Here is a 25,617-nt window from a genome sequence, read left to right as displayed (position 1 = left end):
CTTTTAGGATACTCAAATTTATTAGCCATAAATTCACTCAGCCTCGGTTCATCGTGAAATCCAATAAACGGATTTCTTAAAAAAATAGCTTATTTTTCCTCTCTCTTATTTTTAAAATGACATAATAAAGTGAGTGAAATGACTTTTTGTTTTTAAATAGGGATGAGTGAGTGGGTTCTAAAAGATTCACAGAGGGAGGGGTGAAAGTGGCTTTGATTCCCGAGGATTTTAAAAGCACACTCGTGCTGTCTCATGAATTTAGCATGCCGGTGGTTTTAGGGACTCGCTGTGGGCCGTGACGTTGTTGCGGTCTCTCACACCGGGAACAGCGGAGTGAGAGGAGATGGCATTGTGTAACGTACAAGTGCGGCTGGAGATATGTTGTCTCCAAATAGATCCAGGGTTCGACATTAACGCATGTCCGGGACAAGTGAATGTTTTGTGTGGGCAAGTGAGAGAGAATTTTACTTGCCCGACTGGACAAGTAACTTGAAAAAAAATAAGTGCTACGAAAAAATCTGTCTGTGCTAATAATAATAAGAATAAGTGCATTAGACAGAGCTGCGTGTTTGTGTGAATTGCGTTAACACAAAAACTTCATCTCCAGAGTTGCTCTGAGAGTTTATTTTACGAGCATTTTACCGTTTGAGTGAAGCTATCGTCAAGCACACACTAAAACACAAGCGTTTTCCCGACGACCCGTCAAAATAAAAGTCCTGTTAAATTGATCATTCAGACGAAAAAATACTGTAGTATTTGCTGAAGGAAATTGTAGTACCCTTGTAGGAAATTGTTGAACTGTAGTAAACACTGTAGTATACTATAGTAAGGTTCAAAAACACTATAGTATCTAGGAATTTTACTGCAGCTTACTATAGTAAATAACACTATAATATACTACAGTAATTTATGTGGACAAATATACCTCTATTGTATAGTAAAAAAATGAAATTAAAAATAAATCAAATTTTGGTAAACAAAAAATTATATGGCCCTAATTTATCCATCTGTATGTAACATTAATGTCATTTGTTACCTGCCTGTTTATGTGATGAACTGCACTTGCATATTTTTTAATGATGACAACAGATGTTTTATACTTGTGCTACAACTGTTTGGCCTGTGCTACAAAACTTTTTAACTTCTGTAGCACCAGACGTACATAATAATTACTGCTTGCCTTTGTTCTATAGTAATCATGGAGAGTATTAACACATTTAGGTGGTCGTAGCGGACACTTGGTAAAACTCATATAAGCAAACTTGACCAATCAGGATCCTAAACAATTATATTGACACTTCAAATGAAATATAATTTTTTATCTTTGGACAAGTAATATAAGGACAACCACATGACCATGCTTAATGTCAAGCCCTGAGATCCATAAGCTTGACTTGAATACCACAGCAGAGAGTTGGATTTTATTATGACTTATGCTAAAAGACTCTCTATCCAGCTGTACCGCGCTCTTATTGTCATTTTTAAAACGCACATGTGCCGTTATGAGTCCCGGAAGGACCACAATGCTAAAGATTTAGTCTTTTATTATATCATTACGCTACATGTTATTCTCCACGGATGGAAAAATGAGAAACGCCGTCTGCGATAAAGCATGCATGGATGTTTCTGTTCTTAATTAGACTTGTGCTCGGTCACCTTCAGTAGCCCAGTCACCATTCACAAATCATGCATTCAACTCCTTTAAAAAAGAGGGCTGCTATTCTTCTTATCAGCAGAAAACTTTGGGTTTTCTCTCTCCTTTTATGAAGTGAGGTGACTGCAATAATATTTAGAAGATTGACCTCACCTTTCTCACTGTCCTCAGTGTGTCCATCTTGAGTCGTCTAGCCAGAGGCAGACATGGAAGCTAGGCTTTGTTCTATTGATCCCCTATTGATCAGCAAGGCCAGCGATGCCCTTGTGAGTCGACACATCTTATTGAAGACATTACGCCTCTGGCCATATCAGACTCGAATCTCTATATTATATAATCCCCATTTTCAGAGGACCTAATGATTTATTTTCTCTGTTTACTTAGTCTTTTGCCTATATCTCCCCCACTAGTCTACATCCACTGCCTTGGCCACAGTTTGTTTGCTAACTGTATAATGAAAATTGTCTGCAAAATTGGAAAGGACGATCTAGTATGTGCCGATTTGATTTGATGACCATAACGCAACTTTCACGAATAAGGTTTAGAGATTTTAGAGAATCTCTTGTTTTCCTTTTACAGAAATTCTTTATTCATGCTGGTCTATTATTTTTGGTAAGAGCGCAACCATGATCTCATGGGAATGTGTAAGTATTTTACGAGGTGGCTTATAGGGATGTAACGATTCACCATGAGCCGGTTGAAAATCGGTTATAATGAGTGACGATTCAAATCGGTTGAGGTGTGAACTGAATCGCAATACATTTTTTGAACAGCAGTGGCCGCTATTTTCACTGCAAATCTAAACGTGGACATGCTGATATTTCTTAAATGCAAAAAAATCCAAGAAAAGCCAAGACAGTATTAGTTTGTTTATATTAAAGAGACTTTTTCTATTATTAATTTCTTATAAAATTGCAGTTTAGTTTTGTTATTTGAAATAAAACATTATTTTATTATACAAAGAAACGTGAAGCATTTAAAGAAATAATGCAAGGGAAGTTGTTCATTTCTAATTTGTTTCAACTCATTTTGTAAAAATAAATCGTGAGTAAATCGTGAATAAATCGCATCGTGAGATCAGAATCGTGACTCGCATCGCATCGTGAGCTGAGTGAATCGTTACATCCCTAGTGGCTTATTCTTATGAATTCATACGTTGCGAATCGTACAAAAGCGTACGATTACTGGAAAAAAGCAATATTGAGGCTCCACCCCTAACCCCGCCCCAACCCCAACGTCACTAGCGCGAAAGCAAATCGTACTACAATGTACGAATGAGATTGTACGAATTCATACGAATTAGCTACATCATAAAATAGTTATGTTTTTGTCGTGAGATTGTGTTGGTAAAAGATATTTCTGAAAGCATGCAAAAATAAACTGTGTGTGATTGCTTTACATCCCTGTCTGTCAAAAGCTGTAAAAAGCACCAAACCTACCACCACCCTCTCTTTTTTATTTTTAGTCTTTGTTTTTCACTTTCACATTCTTTCACACTCTTAATCCCTTCGCTCTTCTGGGGTAACTGAGGGTGTTAGCGCCTGTCTCTCACCGCTTGCCCTTATTTAATTTCCTGAGCTCCCCGCACCTGGACCGCAGAAGGTTGTGTCAGCGCTCGGTTCCTCTCACTGACAACATGACGGAGACTGGGCTGGATCCGAGCCAGACCGAAATAGCCTCGTTTTTTTGCAGCCTCATTCCAGACCGGCTACAGTAACTACACCACAGTGGCAGCGAGCCGAATTATCATATTACAAGATTCCTGTTAGCGTGAACTGCACAGCGCTCCTCGGAGAACTTGCTAATGTCATTAGCATGCCCAGTGTAGCCAGCTGTCAAAGTCAAACAGCAATGACCTTTAAGATAATTTTGCTCGTCTCCTGCGACCTCGGGTATATTCGGTGAATGCTAGTGTATGTTCCCTGTAGTATTTTATAAGGTCAGTATGTTTGAAGTAATAGTGTGAAATAACCAAGAACGAGTGTGTGAAGCGTTGAAATAAAACAAAATCATAGTTCTCTTGAGAATGTGGAGGAGGAGAACGGGGACTGTGTCTGGAGTCTTAATATTTTCTTTACAGTGTTTTGGCAAGTAAGATTGTCCCCCGGAGGTTTGCTGGGTTCATTTGGTGCATGTGCTTTGTAGAGTCAGTATTTTTAAATAAATACTCTAAACCAAAAACAAGTCTGTGAATTTCCAAAATCAAACAAACTCATAAAATGGTCTACGGAAAAGGACTTCATTTGAGCTTTGTTTCAGTATGTGAACATTAATATTTTGTTTAGGTGAGATTTCTTAACAATCTGCCTTTGTTGTCGTCGCAGCAGGTGGTGTAGCTTCGCTGACCTCTGATCTTCATTGTGTTCTTTGAAGCATCCTTCTGTCATCCATTTAATGAACAAGCCCAGTCCATCCTCCCCACAGCCACTGTCTTTCTCTTTTTCCCCCGTTTCTCACTTCTATCTTGAGGATCCGCTCCACTTAACGCCTCGATCTCACCGCTGAGGTGTTGTGTCTTTTGACTCTCCGGTGGCCTTCTTCTCCCTCTATCTCTGATTCATTATTCTTCTGTTTTTGAGTCTCTGAAAAGTCTGTCAAAGCTTTGTTGTTTTCCAGTGATGCTTTTGTCTGTTGTGTTCGATGGATTTGGCTGGATGTTGCTTAATCCAGCTGGCTTTGTAAAACAAGGTCTCTTTGCTGCGTGTGCGTTTATTACAGTGACGGCGCAGCGCAGGCGTGATGTTCCCTCCTGATTTAACTTTCATACAATTTCACTCTTACGAATAAAACCAGTCTGTTCCTATTTAATGTTCACCCCGTGCCATGCTTCAGACTTGTAGTGTTTCTGCCCTTTGCTTTCTCCTCTACCGGCAGGTTCGTTTTTTCCCTCTCACCGTTTCTCTTAAAATTGGCTCTGACCTGTCTTTTCTTCTCCCTGTGGTCTTTCTTCTCGCTCGTCTCTTTCTTTTCTTGTCGCATTACGTGGTTCATGAAGGTTAACGGTTAACACACAGAGTCAGTGAAACGGCACTTGTTGAAGGATGGAAATGAGAAAAACACACTTGAAGAAAGCGGAGAAAATCAAAAGGTCAGAATATGTGTATGAACCCGTGAGGCGAATCTAGTAAAGCAATCGATTTTTCAGTGGGCGATCATATTTGCTAGAATTATTGTAAGGGATAGTAGCCTACATAAAAATGACAATGCTTACATCACTTACTAACCCTTGTTATCATAAACCTGTATGACTTCTCTTTCCACAATATCCTGAACTACTTCACGTAATGTAAAAACAGTGGCAGCCAAACTCCGAAAGAAATATGATTTATGACACCGTCACAAAGTATAAAAGACTGTAGTGCGCACATGGTTACTTTTCTAATGTGTTTTTGTCATTTCTGGAACTTGACGGTGTAAATATTCATCATTTTATCTCAGTGATGTATAAAGGGTCATGAATCTGTGACCATTCAGAAACAGAGATACCATTGTGTTTTCCCCTTCACAAGCATCTTTTAAAAACAAGTGTGTATGTGTGTTTGGCTAAAGAAAGATCCTTATTGTTCTCTCATCCGTGTCTGTTCATACAGGTAAGTGATATAGCAGCGTTTTAGCCCTTGCCCTTCTCTTTCTCTGGTCTCTAGAGGACACAACTACAGAGAAGAATAAAGAGAGGAGAAATGTCACTCTCACCCGCATGATGGCTCAATGGATCGTTTTCATCCTCTCTTTCTCTTTTGTGGCTCCGTGAGAAGAAAAACATAATGAGAAATATAATATCTCTCTGTGTATCTTTTGTGTATGTCTGTCTTATTTTTATACGATGTTGGTTTCCACTTTATGTACAGCTCCTTGGAAAGTTTATATTTTAGTGTATTCTTTTAGTTTCTTTCAGGAGCGTTTAGCTTCTTTGCGGTTCACAGCAATGTGAGAAATGAATTTTTCAAAGTGCAAATGTTCCAATTGGTCTCTATGTGTATTAAATATATGCATGTAAAATAATTACAGTGCGTAAGTAAAAAGCAGTTTAGCTCTCACTGCTGCTGGAAATTGAACGTCAACCTCCCATTTGCATGCAAGCTTAACATCCCGAAGCATATCGTATGTATGACTAGTCTAACATGACATGTGCTCTGAGTTTGTTTTCAGTTTGTGAGCTGTTCTTCTGTGTCATAAGCAAACCCTGAGGGCAACAGGGGCCTGTTAGAGAACAAGCCAAAAAAGATGAGGCAAAAAAGCCAAAGGCGTAGCGAGGGATGTACAAACGGCTTCGAGTGATTAAACGCCGGAGCGGTCTGATTTGGTAGTGGCGGTTTATAAAGGCCGAAATCATTCAGATTCATCTTTATCCCCCCGCTTCTTTACTGGAAGTCTAATACTGGAAAGATTTATCTGGTATAGATTATTAATAAACTGTAGTGCGGGCGACCACCCTCCGCTGCCTGCTTTATCCCTCCCCTCTGCTGACTTTCCTGTTTCCTGAACATCTCTACCCTGCTCTTCCTTTTTCCTCGCGTCTTCCTTCCTCGCTTTACCTAAATGTGTGTCGGTTTCGCGTTCCTTCCTCTCTCGTTCTCTGTCAGTCAGTGCCTGTGTGTGGGGGAGGTCTGTAGGTCCCAGGTAGTGTCCTAGTTTTTCTCTCTTGGTTCCCCTCGCTCCCTTTCTCTGCGTTTATTTATTTAGATGCAGAGGAAGAGAGGGATGGATAGATGGGTGGATGGATGAAGAGATGAATGATGAAGTGGAAGGTGTCAGAGAGAGCCAGATTGATATTTTAATGTTCAGAGGCGGGGAAGCTGACAGGCGCACAACTCTTACGCTGAGCTGTTGTGGAAAATGTTTTTTTCTTGTAAATGGATTTCAGGATTCTGAAACAGATTTGTTCAAACAAGCTTTTTGAGCCACATGGATAGTCTTTTCTCACCTCGCGTGTGCTTTTGTGAGGGCTTGATGTTGTTCCTGAAGAGTAGAAAAGAGCAGATGAAACAAATCTCTTCGATTTAACATTCTGCCTTTTACTGACACTCTCCATTTTGTCTGTTCCTGCTCCCCTTCAGCCTTTCATTTTGATGGCGGTCAACCTGCAAACCACAAAATCTTTCCGCATGAAGAGACGAGGGTCTCTGTCAGGGCTCCGTTGTACCTTACAGATTCGCAGTTGTTTCCTGATAGGACATTGTCATCAACATTTTAGGTGTTAACCTAAATTGAGCTTATTTCCTCTCAGTGTGCTTTCCTTATGAACGGTTCAATTCAGTTCATGTTAATCTCAAGCAAACTTTGTGAGCTTTAATCAAAAACTTGCTCTTTCTCTGAAATGATGTTCATATTCTGCTCACGCCTCTTACACCCTGCAGAGGATTTGGATAATGTTAACCAATAGGCAAATTGATTTTTATGTAAAATTTGCATTTAGTCCGGCCTATTGTGGTGTGTAACGCCCACCGTCCAATCAGTTCTTGGCAAATTAAATCAAGTCTTATCCTATACTATCAGAGTAAAGAAAACATTTGCTGGTTCTGTTTGCTGCACTGCACTGTGGATGAATGGATAAATAAATTAATGCACGGAAAGGTGGAGCGCAGAAAGAGACGGATGATGAGAGAGATGAGAACCGACAGAAAGAGGGAGAGAGAGTTCAAGCATAAGCTTATACCTGGTGCACAATAATGGAGATAGACAGGGTTAAATAGTGCACAGACTAATTGTAGTTGTGCATGTGTGTTTGTGTAATTCAATAATACAGTTTATCATGGGTAATACAGTGAATAATTCTAGTTAATATATAGCGTAATTGTTCGTATTTCTATTACAGTAGCTTATACAATAGTAAATAGAATAATTATTTAGCAGTCTATAAATCATAGCTTAATTATATACAGTATAAATTTCTATTTATTTATGATATAATATCAATGTTTATTTAGTGTATTGGTGTTAAAAACATGACGTGTAACATAAAACATTATTAAGAACATCAATAAAGATGCAATACAATACCATGATAATACCACATCACAATAAAAAAAAACTTGATACAGGCACATGCATTTTTGGGACACAATGCAGTGTTCCCAGATTTCATAAATAATGTTTTGATTATATCGTCAAAATGTGTTAAGTTTACTTTGATTTACTCCCCATTTAAACTGGTAAATAAACATTTATGTTTATAAAACAATTTCGATTAGAGAGCTGGTAAACAATGGCTCTTTGAAGTGAAGTAAATGTTTTGGTTTAGTTTTCTGGGCTGAGGAGAGATCAATCACAGACTGAAAGCAAGGCAAACAAAAACGCTGTTTGTATACTTAGGGTAACAGTCATTATCATTCTCAAAATGCTTTGGAGAGACGTGAGAGGGAGGATGAGAGGTAGGTTTGTGCGTTCAATTGTTTTTCATAACATTACACATACAACTTGACTCATCTTCTCTTAGTTTGGTTTGTTAATATTATAAGGCTTGGTTTTACAGACAAAGCTTAGCTTAAGCCAGGACTATGCCTTAGTTTAATTAGGATGTTTAAGTCGCTTTATAAAAATACCTTTGAAAAAAAACATTGCTGGTGTGCATGTTGAGACCGAACAATCACACTGACATATTTTAAGATATTTCAGGGCAAGTTCCTTTCAGGTAAGACAGCTCAAACATTCATTTTAGTCTGAGACTAGCCTTAATAGAAAGGTTCACCCAAAAATGAAAATTGTATCTTCATTTACTCACCCTCAAAGTGTTCCAAATCTGTATAAATTTATTTGTTTTTATGAACACAGAGAAAGCTGTTTGGAAGAATGCTTGTAACCAAACAGTTGGCCACCGTTGACTACCATAGTAGGAAAAATTGCTTTATAAATTTCTTTGTTCGGATGAACACAAAAGAAGATATTTTGAAGAATGTAGGAAAGCAAAGAGTTCTGGGGCACTTTTGACAGATTTGCAACTCGAGGGTGAGTAAACAATGACCAAATTTTTAGTTTTGGGTGAACTGTTTCTTTAAATCCTCTGTTAAACTGGGTACATGAGTACATCCAGTGACAAAGTTGCTGTGGCGGTGCAAGTCTCTATGCCCAATAGTTAATGGAGACGCGTACTCAGAGGGGTGCAGGTTTGGGGGTGGGGTTGGGTTCCTCCATTGCCATGGAAACGGTGCGCTTATCCCCCCGACCACCGTCAGATGACCTCACACCCTGGAAGATCAGCGTGCATGAAGTTTGTCCTAATCTTATGAGTCATTGAAATACAAGCAACTCTGTGTGTCGGTAGTTTGCTTTGTGAGTGTGTGTCTAGTGCTTCAGATCATTTTTTGCATAATGTGTACAACGTTTCCTGCATTTTTTGTTGAAATTCTTGTCAAACAACACTCCCATCTGCCTGTGCGAGGTAAGGAACAGATTTCGTCTCAGATGGCTGTGTCCTATTTCTCCTCACCGCTGTCTTGACGGTGAAGCAGGGGCTGTTGAGGACACTCTCGCACACACATTTTCCTCTGGGTCCCTTCATCTTTGAACTCACACAGGCCCTTCTTGTTCTGAATGTCAGAAAGAGAGCAAGAGAGAGAGAGGGCGAGTGAGTGTGGAGGAACTTCAGCTGTCTGCGGGAGTGAACGACAAAGAGAGTCTCACACAAGGGGAATGCATAGCTGGTTACTCCAGTGACTCCAAACCCTCGCTTTATATTTCATCTAAACTTCACCCCCACCATGACCATCCACACACACGCACACCACCCCGTGTCTGTCTCTCTCCTCCGCAGGGCAGCGTCTGTGAGCTGATGGCTGTGTCTCTGTGCAGATGTGATGGGAAACAGCTGTTGCATTTCTCTGCTCGCCCTTTTTTTCCTCCCCCTCTCCCTCCTCCTGTTCCTCCCCTCCTAATTCCTGGAAATAAGAGTGATGGGTTTACGGCCCGTCTTACGGCAGTTCCAGTCCGGATCTCCTGTGGCTGATCCTTCATAGATAACTGGGAGAGTTTTTCTCACAGATTTCATCTGGAATGTGTCAGCCGATGTGTTTGAGGAGAAGCAGATGTTGAAGCGATAACACCCTCTCTACTCATGTCTCGTTTTTTCTCCCCTTGTCTCATCTTTGTTTTTCTCCCTCCTTCTTATTTCTCATAGTCTTTTTGCCTTCCCTCTTCTCATTTCTCAGGTTTTTGTCCCCTCCGGTATCATCATCTCATGTCTCATCTTCATTTCTCCCTCTCATTTTTCTCTTCCCATCCGTCGTCTCCTCTCACCTGCAGACGCTCGCAGCAGGTAATTAGTTAGGTGCCGCTGCTGGAGTGTGCGCGAGTGTCTGCGTGTTTGTAATTAGCCGCTCTTCCTGATGTGTCAGTGTGTAAGTGTGATGTGCAGAAAATCCAGGATGATCCGTTCCTAATCAAAAGTGGTGGCAAATCTCCGCAGCCTCCGTCTAATCTCTGTCACATCCTTTAAAAGGAGATGCAGAAAGCTGGCTCATTTAATGGCTTAATACCGTGTGTGTGCGTGCGCGAGTTCTCGTTTAGCCCTTTTATGTGTCATATTTAGCTCTTTGATGATCTACTTTATATATAGTGTACTTCTGTTCGATTCACCCATGAAGTCAAGATCACCGATGCATCTATTCATATTCAATCTCTCTCTCTCGCTCTCTTTTCTGTCACTCTCTTTGAAGATGAGTGTAATTATAGGAAGCTAGTTTAATTAATGGGGGGGTGTTCGATCCTGTCTGTGTGTGTGTGTACAGGTCGTGATGGTTCAGGTTTAATTTTCCACGGAACAATTTTCTCTTGACGCAACATTTTGAAGAAAAACATCAGCATTTTTGAAACATGAAATCATTTCTGTTGGTTCTCCCAATGGTACAGGACAGATCTGACCTCAACCTCTCTGTCTACATAGCTTGTTGTGTATGTATGTGTGTGTGTTCAGCGCTTTCTGGCGCAGGAAAGATTCGCAGATGTGTGATCTCTGCTGTGAATGAATGGGATTTATCTGTAATCATGATGATGATTTGTGACAATGAGCTTTTTCCTACCACACACACACATTTGAGGTGGTGTGAATTACTGGGGCGCTGGCTATACAATATCTGGGTCACAATACGGTGTATTATCTGCGCTATTTTATAAAAGGCTTTATGTCACGTTACTAACATTGTAATTAGTCACCGCCACGTCTTTTGGTTAGTTCACCCCCAACACTGCATGGAATGTGATGCAGACCAGTACATCAGTATTGTCTGTCACACTCACACCCTTCGTGCCCCCTCATTTTCCTCAGACAATTTTCCTTAATGTCTGTGTACTGTGCTAACAGTGACCATTTAGCTCTTTTGATCAGATTGTTTACTGACTCTCAGTGTGTTTACTGAAGCTGTAATGAATGTACGTTCAGAAAGCGTGATGTGAATGCTCAGTACTGAACCACAGATAGACTTTTCATGTATTTCTAGCACTGATTTTGAGGGTAAAAAATTCAGATTCCGTCAAATGAATTTAGTGGTGAATGGAGCTGAGAGTTCTACATTCTCATTGTTAGCGTAGAGCGTAATTAAATTAGCTGAAATATTTCCTAATGAATGAACACACAGGGTGAAGGATTTTTAACCTTTATGTATGCCAAGCATTTCAGTTCTGTTCTCTAATAATGTGCCTGCAGATTTCATGTGCCTAGTATTCAAATGTGACATTATACAGTGAGGGAAATAATTCTTTGATCCCCTGCTGATTTTGTAAGTTTGCCTGCTTACAAAGAAATGAAGGGTCTATCATTTTTTTGGTAGGTTTATTTTAACTGATAGAGACAGAATATTTAAAAAAAATCAGGGGAAAAAATGTTATAGAAAGGTTATAAATTGATTTGCATTTCAGTCAGTGAAATAAGTATTTGATCCCCGAGCAAAACATATCTTTGTACTTGGTGGAGAAACCCTTGTTGGCAAGCACAGAGGTAAAACATTTCTCATAGTTGGTCACCAGGTTTGCACATGTGTCTGGATACATTTTAGTCCACTTCTCTGTCAATCTTTAAGGTTTCTTGGCTGTCGCTCACAAGAACTATTCCTTTAATTAAAATGGAAAAATAATCAAAACCATTCAATTGTAAAGGGCTCAAACATTAGGGCTGGGCGATATATATCGCGATTCACACTAATTATACATGTCGAAATCGATTCTGAAATCGACCCTGTGTTTTCCGTGAACTACGGCTCTTTGATCAGTAAGAAGTACTGCTCGATCTAAAATCACTACGAGATTGAGTCGTTTATAACGTGCATTTGAAAAAGCAACACTCGTCGAACATCATCGTTATAAATATACTTTATTATCATGAAAATACCTGAAAAGGTTTGAAGAACAGCGATAGAATATGACCAATGGCATTTCCTGGAACTGTGTCGCTGCGTCCGAAATCGCATACTGTGACAGTACGTACTGAATTTGAATAAGTACCTATCGGCCGTTAAAACGGTATGTTCTATATAGTATGAGTGGGAGTAGTATGAATACATTTCCGACATACTGCGTCCGTTTTATGGTCATGTGACCCATTTGCTTTTTGACCTATGACGTATTAACAACAACCTATATGTGAGCGTTGATAAAAACATAATTTAGTCACGGAAATTCATTTATTGGCACTTACATTAAAAACAAACATCCACCTTAGTTTTCCACTATATTTATTTGGTTTACTATTGAAATTTGACCATTGCTCAGCTCCCGTGGCATCATGGGATAGAGAAGTGTCCATCTGATGCACACTCACGAATCTCGGCGGAAGTAGTAGACCGTCCGGGTATTTCTCGCCTACTGTTTCTTGCATACTGAGGTTTCGGACATACTATTCATGCCTACTATATAGTATGGAAGTAGGCGATTTTGGACGCAGCGTGTGTGGGTAAATCGTTGTTCATCTGTGTCCCATATTCAGTGTTTCTGCGCAAGAGCGCCCTCTGTCTTTCGGATACTGCTGCATTTAACTGTAATTGATTGAGGAAACTGAGCATAAGAATTGCACGATATATTGTCCCAGCCCTACCGCACAGGCTTGAAATAAACATACGATTATCACCCGTTGTTATATAGTTATCTTTATAGGTATCATTCTCGCTGTTAACGGCCCTTAAAAGTTTCTCAGCAGGTCCCAGATCAGATCTCCAGGGTGTTGTTTAGGTAAATACAAGACTGCGGTGAAGTTGTATTTTACCTAGTTGAAGTCTGGTGTAATGTGATTGGCTGCGGTCTCTTATGGCTGGAGACTTTGCTTTCTCTTTACTTTACCCACAAGCGTCTATCTGAACCGGTTCCTCCTGGAAAATACAGGAATCCAGTTACACACCACACACAGATGGATGTGTGTTTGTGCTGGAGGAAGAGACGTAAAGAGAAACCAAAAGTGTTTAATTATCGGATTTGTTTTATATTGTTCACGAGGCAGCCACATGATCCTGTACGTATCCCTTACATGAGCAAAATCTGATGTCAGACTGATAAAAGAAACTTGTGGCTTTGTACTTTGTGGTTTAACACATTGTTTAATCGAGTCACATCAATTGATATACTGTATCCATATTTGTGTCAGGGATTCTTAATAGTAATATATTTGTGAATCGTGTAGATCTAAGTTTTTTATCTCATTGGGAATGTTTTGACATTTGCAAACATTTCTTCCCCTATATGGACAGCAAAACCTGTGATCTTGGAGTGCTCTTAGATTATCTCCAGAGGGTTTGTGTGTGTTGAAAGGTTTATGGCAGTCTGTTAGTAAAGTGTGTATGGTTTTCGTTGCCTCTAATCTTAAGGATTTGAGCACACAAACAAACAGCAATCATTCAACTCTTTTATCTCCGTGTTTGGTCACCCTGCGGACATTCTTGTCCCTGGCCAATGATGTTTGAGATGTGCTTACTGTATGATTGACAGCGGTTACAAGCAGCTGCAGTCATACATATGTATAAACTTTCACACTTCTCATCAAAATGAAGGAAACACTATTTGTGTACATGTTTATCTTGCAGTTCTTGCAAAAAGGATCTTGTTGTTTTTCTTCTCTCTCTCCTCTCTCTCTCTCTGTCATAAGTGGAAGATGAATAATTTAGCCTGTAGGATGGAACTCTTAGTCTTGGTCGTGTGTTACTTTAAATGTGTGCGAGCGTGTTTCTACATGTGGTCGTATAAAGAGGCAAATAGCAAAGGGTTTGTGCTTCATTTCGAGCTGCACATGGCCCTCATTCTCTCTCTCAGGCTTCATTAGCTCATAATTGTGCATGTGTGGTAAGGGTACCGGGGTTGCGTGACAACTGCCAAAATGTCCTGTATGTGCGATTTATAGAAGCATTTGAGTTGAGAGGATTTCCAGAAGTTGTTCATTTTCAATGAGAATTGGCCATTTCCAGTGATACATGACAGCAACGATTGCCTAAAGTTAAGAAGTGTCGAAATCACCTTTTGCCTCTCCCTCCTTTTTTTAACATCTCGGTCAAAAAAGTGGCAAAAAGGCCCCAAACTTGTTCACTTTAAGACATCTGCATATGGACATAAATAAACATGTTGATTGTACGCACAAGCCCACACTCCCCATAGACCCCCTACAGCTGTTCATATCTAAGCATCCTTATGTTCCCATCCCTCCATCTCGCTCTCTCTCTCGTCCCTTGTTCACTCTCTCTCTCTGCTCGCATCAGCTGTGTCATGAATGATTCTCATTCACCCACTGGACATCTACATTTTCCTGCTTGCCACGCATATGCTCAGATCTTCAGCGTGTGTTGTAATGAGCGCTGCGGGTGTGTGCGCGCGGACAGAAAACCTGTATGCGCTGTCATCTGTCCTTGCATGCCGAAATCAAGGTCTGCTCGCTGGCGCACACACATTCGCACACAATTGGTAGTCACGGCGTGCTGTCTGCCATCCAGACTCTCATTCTGGGCACTCGTCCGTCACTCTGCAGTGGACTGTGCAGTTTTCTCCAGGATGAGGGGATGGGAGGCCACAGCATCCGTGAGATGGAGGTGTTCTCTGTGTGTGTGTGACATAATGATTGGTGACAGGGCTCAGAATGGTGGTGTCTGTGATTTACATAAACGCCCTTTTTGTGTGCGTGCGTGGCATATCACCTGCAGTCAGCAGTGCACTGAGGGGATTGGGATTAGGTTCACATGATTATTGTATGCATTAAGATTGCACAGTTTAACCTAAAGGTTATTCAGACATGTGGCAATTACGTTTATCAATGTTTACGTTAGGTCTTTACATAGATCAGATACTGTATACAGATTCATATATGCAGATATAATATTATAGCACTGTTAATACAATAAGGCAACAAGGCAATTTCAGCGTTATGGAATGTGACATATAAATGCTCAGTGAACACATTTTTACCGATAAACTGAACCATGTGTTTATATTTTACTCAACCCTAAAATTATCAGTCTATGCATGAGTTTTTCATTTTAAAAAGGGAAATAAACATGCGTTATGGATGTGACAACATACTTTGCAGGATTTCTTTGAATTAAAAATGCACAAACCTGAAGCAATCATACACAACAAATGGAGAAGTGATGCTTCTTCATAGAACATAAAATAGTTACTTTATTTTTGTCCATTCATGTGGAATATAGACCGTTATGTATTTGACAATCCTGAAAATGGCACTTTCCGGACTATGGAAAATCATGCATTAAAAATAAAGCTTTGAGACCTTAAATGGGTATTTCAACCACCAAATGTTGACATCTGCGCTACCAGTATAGTAAAAACCTTAGGTAAAAAACCAAATCATGGTACGGTTGACATTTGCATAGGCAATGAAAAGTGTTTTCAGATCTTTCCGATTTTCCCAAGTTATGAAGCAAGGTAAAAAAAATGGTGTTATTATCTGGTAAGAGAGAGTTAAAAGATTAAAGGCGGAGGAGAAAGAAAAATCTGTGTGAAATACATTTGAATAAATCCCTTAATAGGCAATGCAATATCTTGATATTTATATTTACTTTTCATCATTATTAGTCACAGCATAACTGCATGATTAATCATATTTTAATCGTGATAACTATTTTCACCTCCCACAATTAATTAAAAATAATTGTCACAATTAATATGTTACTAGCAAGCACAATTGTCATCATGATGAAATAGTTGATTTTTAGGGTGGAGTGTATGGATGGTGGCACACCAAAAATTCGGCATCGTAAAATATTAACAGTGGCAGATTATAAAATGGCTGTAAAGTGTAATAAATATGCTAAAGTGAAACGAAAAGGGCTAAAATGAAATATAATCTTAATTATTAATCATCATTATTAATCACGATTTAAAGTTTGAGCAAAATAACTGTTATCATCATTTTACACATTATTGTGCAGTCCTATCACTGCGGTTACAGTCAGTACTGATATCGTGAGCTCGAGAAAGTGGATTGACTGCTGATGCTGCTGTGTGCACAGGACTAATCAGGAGTCACATCTTTTTGTCAGCCTTAAACTGTGTGAGCTTCAGTGAGTCTTACTATTTTTCCTTCTGTGTTTACAATGCTGATTTATGCTGCCAGCATCCCTCCTGATCTTTTTATAGTTTATTATTCCATATCCACCCACAACGTCTTTCTATTTATACACTAGGATGCTGTATGTCAAGGTGAAGTGTGCGTGTGTTTAGTGATGGATTGCTGACTGGCTTCTGCACATCAGGGTAATGACCTGTCCACACTCTTTCCTCCAGTGAGAGAAGAAGGGCGGCGGGATATTTTCAATAACAGGTTTCAGCGTGCTAAGTGTAGACCTACAAACACACGTCCCACAGTTTGAGCACCCGTGAGAGGCAAGAAGAGACATGCATTCCTGATCATGGTCAGATGTTCCTTAAACCACAGGCTTCTTTCATTTCCTTCATCATTTTCCATCACGCCCTTAGTTTTGCTGGTTTTCTCAATCAGAGAGGGATTCGAGTTTCTGCCTGTTTCAGCTGTTCAACAGACTAACTGGTCTGACTGGTTTTAGACCCACAAGGGTTTTTCCAGTTCTGTTTCAATGTGATGTCATAGTTTTCTGGAACTTTAATGTTAGTTGTGTAATCTGAGTTTTATTCAGAAATAAAGATATATGTATAGAGATTCATATCTCTCTCTCTATATAGAGGGCAAAACGTGTAGTAGAAAATATAAGAAAGGGAAGTGTTGTGGGACAAATTCTAACTTGCTGGTCCACAGCAGCATATACAGTATAGTACTCCCATGGCACTTTACTGTGTATGTTATTGTATTTTCTTTACCACTTACATTCTCGCTGACATACGCACGCACCCACGTTCGCACTGAATGTGTTCTGTCAGGGCTGTGTTAGATGATGAATGCTCGGGGCAGAGACGGAGCCGGATATTTTTTTCATAGATACTTTCACACACGCTTGCACACGCATTCGCATTTAGACTGGCGCTCTCTCACACACCCTGGCTGAGATCAGAAACATTGGCCTACTTGCTGTTTGGTTGTAACCTCATTCATCATTTCTCATTTCAGCATCTCTGCACCGGCGTGTGCTGATTTTCTCTCTCGCACGTGTGGCGGGGTGGCCTAGGGTCACCTGAATGTAGCCAGACAGAAGTGAAGGTTGTTTCCTGTTCTCATGACCTTTTCTCGTTCTCTTTCCAGGGTCACTCGCTATGCGGGTGAGGGTGGAGCCAGAAGTCGTGTCATATCCTGGTCAGACGGTGACACTGCGGTGCCAGTTTCCAAACCCGGGCGAGACCCAGCTCACTCAGGTCTGAAACTTTCATGCTTCCTGCCAGTATACAAAGCCACCAGTAGTGTTTGTCTTCTAGTATGAATATATAAAACATCCTAAACGTTAAAGGGATGAGGTGGTAAACTTGCAAGTTTAAACGTTTCTAAAATGTCCAAATCTGTTGGTCATAACATTTCTGTAATATTTTCCTTTCTTCCACCACGAGGCTAAATGTTTTGTGCACTAAAGCCTTTGTGTTTCCTCTGGGATGCAGGTGTCATGGATCCTCGAACCATATAACGGAGAACGAACCAACATTGCCGTTTTCCATCCAAACTTTGGGGTAAACTACCCACCCCAGTCCCCAGTGTCGGGACGTGTCAATTTTATACAGAACCCGCCCACCCTGGATAACCCGTCCATTGAAATCAACGATGTGAAGATGACAGACGAGGGACGATACATCTGCGAATATGCTACCTATCCTTCTGGCAACGAACAGGGTGTCTCATCGCTGGTCATGCTGGGTGAGTGTGTGAGAACAGAAACATTAGCTTAACATAGGATTTTTAACAGTTGATTGTTAAAATAATTGGAAATCAATCATTTATATAACAACAGTGACCAGTCTGTCAAGTTCCATAAAGATCATAAAAGCATCACTAAAATATTATAAAAGTATCCACACTGTACGACCCCTGTATTTGAAGTCTTCTGAAGCTGTTTGACACCTTTGTGTCAAGAACAGACTGGAATTTAAGTCCCTTTTCACCCTCAAATCAAATCATTCAGGAAACTCATCATTCAGCTCTTAAATCAAATATGTCATTGTTTTGTCAAGAGACGTTAAAGAACCAATGAAATTTTATGTTATTGAGGATTTTGTGAAGCGACGTCTACTATTTATGAATAGCGTGTGCATGATGTATATCATGCATTCATATATTCGTATGTCTAATAGTCTAGTTTGCACATCGCTTAGTGTATAACACTGGGTTAAGACATTTAAATGTAGTTGAAATTTTCAACCAATGAATCAACTGGAGAAAAAATGATTGATGTTGTGATTGTTAAAAAAGTTTACTTTCAGCCTTGCTTGAAAGAGAGTCTTTGAGCAAATCCGTGCACGCATGCATGTGTCATTGTCCGTTGGCTTAAAAGGGATTTATAAATGGTATTGTCAGATCAATTGTGCTGCTGTTAATGTGTGTGAAATGTGGCAGTAACCTTGGCCGGGCTCTCGTTGGATCGCCCCCTCCTCCCCTCTCCGCTATTGATCTTCCTGCTTATCATGCCGAGGGGCCGTCGCTCCCCTGTCGCTAACCATCTCCACCGCTTTTCTCCTTTCTCTCCCTTTGATGTCTTTCTCCGAGCGAAACGTGAGCACAATGTGAGCGCTGTGCTAGCGTGTGGCGGGACAAGCAAAGCTGTGATCTCCTCAGTTTCCTCTTCCCCCACTTCTTTTACCCTCCTCACAGTAAAACCATCAAATAAAGGGTCAAACTCTCTCTCTCTCTTTCCCCCACAGCTAAACCGAGGAACACGGCTAGTACTGTCACGGTTACAGCAGGCAACACTCCGGTCGTCGTGGCACGCTGTGAATCATTCAATGGCCGTCCTGCAGCGACCATATCTTGGTCCACGACGCTCAACGGAAATGCGACGGTGCTTCCGCAGACGAACAATCCGGACAACACGGTCACCGTCCAGAGCGAGTACATGCTTGCCCCGCAGCCTGCTGATAACGGCAAAGACATCACCTGCGTGGTGTCGCACCGCACCATGGCCCAACCGGAGAGGTTCCCTATGAAACTCGTCGTTGAGTGTAAGCTTGATTTTAACCAGACCATTAAATACACCACTGGCTGCTTATCCAACTGCTCAATTATGCTATGATTCGCTGACCGCAGTTCTGTTGCGATACCAGAGTAATTGCATTGTAATGAGTCACGTCTAAATGGGTCTATTTTGTTAATGTATCTACAGAACATGCCAGTGATTTAGTAACGGTCATCAAGTAAATTGCCCTAAGGCATTATAGTGCTGGTTGGCCCAGAAACACAAGCTAAAGGTCAATGAGGTTGTCGAAGATCATGGAGTCGACTTAAAGACCATTTCACTGTTTGGTTTGTCCAAGACTTTAGTGCCTGAAAGCAAAACACATTTATGAAGGCTTGTTAACGTTCAGCTTTGGCAGAGATGTTCGATTCACTTTTTTAACTATCTTCCGCTGCTTTTTCCGCTCTCTCTATCAGATCCTCCACGGGTGCAGATAGTGGGGTACGATAACAACTGGTACAAGGGTCGGACAAGTGCCTTTTTGACTTGTCAAGCTGATGGAAACCCTCTCCCCACCACGGTCACCTGGAGAACGTGAGTATTTCCTTTCTGATTCAGTCTACATCCATGAGTAACACCCAAGTCCATTCTCTGCAGAATTGTATTGAACGAAAGCTTTGTACGCAACCTGTTGCCTGTTTTGAGGGGATCCAAAATTGTGTTTTAAAGGTATTTTTTAACTCCGTCCTATGCATTGACGAAATTTTCCCTCTTATGTGAGACATCACTTCCCCGCCATTGTCTGAAATTTCCAGCAATGCAGGTTTTTAATGTTATACTGTGGGGGGCACTGTTACCCATCTTCTAAAAGAATACAGCATCTACTGTACAAATCCAAAAGCTGCAAATACTCTGTCCAGTTTGGGTTTAAAACAATTATCCAAACAAAGTCTTTGACAAAATGCAGTTTTCTTAGCTTTTGATTTTAAGGCCGATAACCAAACACAGACCAGAAGTTAACTTCAGTTCAGGTGCTGAATCCGATGAAACCGACTTTAACTATTGTTTAAACCACTAAGTAGCACAAAACAACATTTTCATGAGCAGAATTGTAAGTTCTATTTTAATTATATGTTAATATTGTGGTGGTGTTGTTGTTCCTCAGTTTGTCCGGCCTGATGCCTGAAACTGTACAGGTGCAGGACAATCGACTCGCCGTGCAGAATGTGGACGACAGCATCAACACAACCTTCATCTGTGAGGTCAGGAACAGACTGGGATCCAACAAAGATCAAGTCACAGTGTTCGTGAGGGGTGAGTCTGTCTGCACGAGTCTTCAGTAGTTATTAAGCACACAGACTCTCACAGTCTCGAGTGTGAGGTGGTGACAAGGGGCTCCAGCTGGGAAAATTAGCTGTTAGATTTTTAGGCTTCTGACATAAGGCAGTTTGTTCACACTTTTCTCTGTGTCTTTTTTCACGTTTTCTTGATCACTCCTCTCTATGCATGCATTGTCATGTCTCCGCCTCATCATGTTTCTGTGGAGTGTTATAGTCTGGGCTTTAGCAAAACTCTTAAACTCAAAAGCTTGTTTTCAATAAAAAAACTTTTGCTGAAGAGAGAAGTGTTTGTAGGTGTGACTGTTTGGGTGGGGTTGGATTTGGTGCAGCTGTATTTGGGTGGTGTTAATTTTGAAACGCTTTAGTTTTAGTCATAGTTTTTCCTCGCCTTTGCATTAGCATCATTGTGCAAATGTGAGTTGTAATATTACGCCTTGTAATTGCCTCATTTAAGTCAATTCTTTCTTCATCTGTCTTCAAAAACATGGTGTTTACAGTGTTGATAATATCTGGAAGTGCTCATTTTTCTTGTCGTGTTTTCATCAACACAGCGTGTGAATTAAAATTTGCTCTATTATCGCCATGATACATCTTTTCCATTTTAGGAAAGTTTCATTTATCGTTGACAAAATCCTTTGCCTGTCAGTAATCTGATCTGCGAGATTAGAAGTGCTGTTGTATTGGGTTTCTGACCTCTGAAGAAAATTTCTGACCCTGAACAACTTTCAGATGTTGAATTCAGTCCTCAGAGCTTCATGTCCTGAGCGAGCACGTGTGAGAGGTGTTTCTCTCTTTTGGGCTTTTCTAGCCCATGTTGATGTCCTGTGACAAGCTGTTGGAATAAAATATACACATGGTTGACTCTAGAAGCACTGAACTCTGCAGTAAGGGTAATAGCTTTTAGGTAATAGGGAGAAACAGTACTTTTCTCACAAATTCATCTCTCTCTCTCTCTCTCTCTCTCTCTCGCTCTCTCTCGCTCTCGCTCTCTCTCGCTCTCTCTCGCTCTCTCTCGCTCTCTCTCGCTCTCTCTCGCTCTCTCTCGCTCTCTCTCGCTCTCTCTCTCTCTCTCTCTCTCTCTCTCTCTCGCTCTCTCGCAAGCATTTAGACTACATGTCTTGCAGATCGGTGTTGCATAAAGGCAGTTCAAATGAGTTCTCCCAAGTACTAAACACTAAATTGATGTCTTGGTTTCTCTCTTTTGGCGTTTGGTCCATTCAATTTTTGATTGGAGGGAAAACAGGCTGGAAGAGAGAGAAGCATGTGAAGAGGGTGGAGCGGATGAATGCTGGTGGTATTTCAACCCTCCCCGGGAACCTGCGGCTCTCCTTCATCTGCCCCATCACTTATGCATCCTCTCAATTTCCTCTCCTCTTCCGTTCGCATCACTTGCATCCTTCGTTCGCCTGAGCCCGGTCCCGTGCCTTCCAAACAGAGTCCAAAATGAATTTTTATTGCTGTTTTTACTGTTGCATTGATGTCTTTATGACAAATGCATTCTAATTATTATAATTTTTTGCATATGTTATTGCAAGTGTTACTTGTGCGATTTCTCAAAAACACGAGGGTCAGTCGTTTCGTTGGCTTAATGTGAGGAAGTACCGGCATCATTTTGTTTTATTTGCACGCCACAGCCAATTTTTACTCTCATTTGGTGAATGTTAATTTTGTACCAGACCTGCTACACCCCCCAACCTCCCGTTTCCATCCATCTCCTCCTGAAAAAGCCCTCTTTGAAGATAAGTCATTCCCTGCTGTTTCAGCTGCTAGCCTCTTATCCTCCTCTCCTCTGTCAGAGAGACGGAAACATGCTAATCAGCCCCATAATGCAAAGCTGCGCTGTGCCGTACATTTGTGCCGGACAAATGCTGAAAATGCTTTTGGCGGATGTGTTTAGTTGTCTTGCAGTGTGGCGGTAGCTGTGGAGAGAGATGTTAGGTGAAGTGTGGGTTAGCCGTGAAGTGGTCGCATTTAAATGCACCCTCCTTGACAGCCATGAAATGGCCACTACCTTCTTCGTCGCACGACTGTGTTTGCCCCCCGGCAACCATCTCCATGGTGACTAAGATTGGCCCGCGCAGATCTTGTCTCTGTGTTTCTCCTGGAATTGAGAGAGCGGGACAGTTATACCTCCAAGCATGTTTTTGATTTTTGAACTCCACTGCTCGTGGGGAAGAACCTCAGCCAGAGCCGAGATAGAACCCAACCTCGGATCCAAATCACTCCTCAACACATGTTGCTAGCAGGCAAGCAAGGCTAACCCAGATTCAACCCCCACCTCTCTCTCTCTCTCTCTCTCTCTCTCTCTCTCCTTTCTAATTCATTTACAGCTGAGAAAAACAAAGAAAAGAGGATGTGAGGAATTGAGATTTTTGTCTTTCCTATGCATTTTAAAGGGATAGTTCATCCAAAAATGGAAATCCGTCATTTATTTACAATCATGTCGTTCAAAACCTCTAAATGACTTTGGAACCGAAAAGAATATATATTGTGAAATGTCTCTGTGGTTTTCTGTCCATGTAATGGAAGTCAATGGGGGCCAGTGTTGTTTGGTTACTAAAATTCTTCAGAAGAAAGTCATACAGGTTTAAAATGACATGAGGGTGAGTAAATGATGATGAAAAAATCCCTTTTAGGTGAACTATCCCTTTAAATGTTCTGAGAAGACTTCATTTTTTACTCATACTCTTTAAGAGTGCTAATATGTGCTTTTATAAAAGGAATTGCTCACCCAGTAACATAATTTCTAACATTATAAAGTCATCACCATTATATTCCAAACCTTTATGACACAAATGAAGGCTTTTGAAGATTTTTTTCTTTTAATAAAAAGCTTTTAAGCTTAGAAAAATGATTCCAAAACACTTAGTCAATTTGATTCATGTCCTTTTTTCTAAGCCCTCAGAAGCGGTGTTATTTTACAAAGAACAATTTAATTTCTAAGTGGAAATTTAAGTTCTACTGTAGTTCAGCAAACCAGTCTGAATGAAACTTGCATGGACGAGCTAATGTGAAAATCTACTTATACCCTTTAAAACCCCATTCACACAGACCGCTTATCCCAGAAAATTGCCAAAACATTGCCAGAGTGCCTTCTGTGTGAATGCAAACGCATCCCGGATTGATCCGAAAAGTGATTCCGGAAAGGGGACCTAGTAGCAGTAACAGGATCAGTCCCGGAAAGTGCCCTGTGTGAACAAAAGGCAATGCCGTAAAAGCCGTGTAGTGATGACGCACATCAATCGTAAATAATTTGGCTATGAAAACAAATATAGTTAAGCGAGTAATTTTTGTTCATTAGTTAATCGAAAACTGAAAAAATAGGCCTACTATTTGTCTTTAGCTAAATCATGGATGAATGCAAGAGTCCTAATCACCAAGCTTAAGGTCAGATGCGAGAATAGCGTTGTCTGCTTCTAAACGCAATTTAAACTTGAAATTACTTTTATCAAAACTATTAACACGAAAATACACAGTGCTTCAATAAACTTGATCGCTTACCAACTTTTAAAACACGGCTGTGTGCACCTGCCGTGCTGCGCTGCGGAGAAGCCCACGAGTTTCTGTGCAGACACTGTTAACAGACTAACTCCAAATTTTTACCCGAAAATGTATGTGCTTTTCTCAACAAAAACATTGTAAACAATATAAACATCATGACGATCATATACCGAGTTAAGTGTTTATTTATGGTTTTTATAGCATTATGTACAATATGCTTTAGGCCCTATTAACAGGTTTTCCATTCGATCTGCGTGAGCTTATTCCGAAATGGTTACAAAATCTAAATGCTGAAATTTTTTTCTCAAACTTTGTTTAAAAAAACCGATAAACTTTTTTTAAAATTCACATTTTTGTACATCATATTACTGAAAAATTATTATACTGTGTCTTTTGTATTGCAGTTAGGCTATGTTGCAAAAATACTGACTAATTTTTACTTGTATTTTTTCATTAAGGCTGTGTAATTTGCACCGAACAAGCCTGAACAATTTGCTTTTATTTGTTTTCATATGACATTTTATATTTATCTTATATTTAGTTTAATCTCGTTGGGCTATAGCCTACCTTGCGTTCTTGTGCCTCATTCCTCTTCGTAGTTCTGCATTTACCAATAAAATATATAAATAAAAAAGTTTGTTTTAAAATTGACGTCTTTGTCATTTGCAAAAGGAAAAAATATATGCTACAGACTAATAACCGAAAAAGAGAGATCATTTAGGCCTATTTAGCACTAAATAAAGGAAGGCGGTAATAATAACAAATTGCGCTATTAAGCCACCTAAAAACACCGCAAGGAAATATTTTTCAACCCTATTTTCACGACAAACAAAAAAATGTACATAACATGACATTGCAGTATATTACATCACGTGTCTTTACGGGATCCCGGGACAAATCCCTGGACACATTTTCCGTGTATTTTCCAGGATCTCTGTGTGAAAAGGCTATAACTCTTTTGCCTCATTAGAGAATTACAGACATTAACAGATATCGTTTATCAATTGGTGTGCATACAGTTTTGCAGTAGTGATATCATGCACATCTGTCAGTGGTGCGTGTGACTACTATATGATCATACTGTCATGTATAATTCAGAGGACTGGAGCAGGCTGTAAGATCGGATGATCGGAGCGAGTGGGAGGTGGAGGTGTATGTGTATGTGTGTGTAGAAGTGCCGCGCAGTGGGTGGCTAATCGCAACATGGCGACTGAGGCGGTGACACATGATCGTATCCTGTCTCACGTTATGTGTATATCTGTGTGAGACATCCAAGAAAAATTCTGATGATGGTTCATGAATGATTAAAGAGTTTGATTAGGTTTTTGGTGAGGGGTGGCATTTGGTTGTATGTATTGCTTGTGTGTTATCACGTGCCCTCCTCCTTCAGCAGTGCTGGTCACATCTTCACCCTCATTTCATCTTTTACACAACGCACACACACACACACACACACGCACACACATACTCATCGGACAGTGGAGGAAAAGCTGTGTGCTGTTGTGTTTTTTTGTAGCTTCAAGGCCAATACGTCTGTCTGCTGTCTAACCCTGTCAATCGCATGCTCCACTCGCCTGTCTGTCTGTCCATCAGACAGCCATCCATTTGTCCATCATCCTCTTTCATCTGTATGCTGCAT

At 40.5% G+C, this 25,617-nt stretch overlaps 1 protein-coding gene across 4 annotated transcripts in view; it reads left to right on the top strand.

The window, feature by feature from the left end:
* Positions 1-25,617, top strand: part of si:ch73-22o12.1 (nectin-2) — a 61,134-nt gene that overhangs the window by 4,089 nt on the left and 31,428 nt on the right. For all 4 annotated transcript variants that reach the window (XM_057340875.1, XM_057340874.1, XM_057340877.1 and 1 more), the window contains exons 2-6: positions 17,286-17,395; positions 17,633-17,885; positions 18,887-19,183; positions 19,614-19,731; positions 20,303-20,451. In XM_057340875.1, the coding sequence (XP_057196858.1) occupies positions 17,286-17,395; positions 17,633-17,885; positions 18,887-19,183; positions 19,614-19,731; positions 20,303-20,451 (927 nt within the window). The remainder of the gene's footprint in view (positions 1-17,285; positions 17,396-17,632; positions 17,886-18,886; positions 19,184-19,613; positions 19,732-20,302; positions 20,452-25,617) is intronic.

Source organism: Triplophysa rosa, linkage group LG8 (genome assembly GCF_024868665.1).
Source record: "Triplophysa rosa linkage group LG8, Trosa_1v2, whole genome shotgun sequence".
In the NCBI taxonomy this organism is placed as follows: Eukaryota; Metazoa; Chordata; class Actinopteri; order Cypriniformes; family Nemacheilidae; genus Triplophysa; species Triplophysa rosa.
Note: the sequence above shows the minus strand (reverse complement) of the source record. Positions and strands in the feature narration are given on the sequence as shown.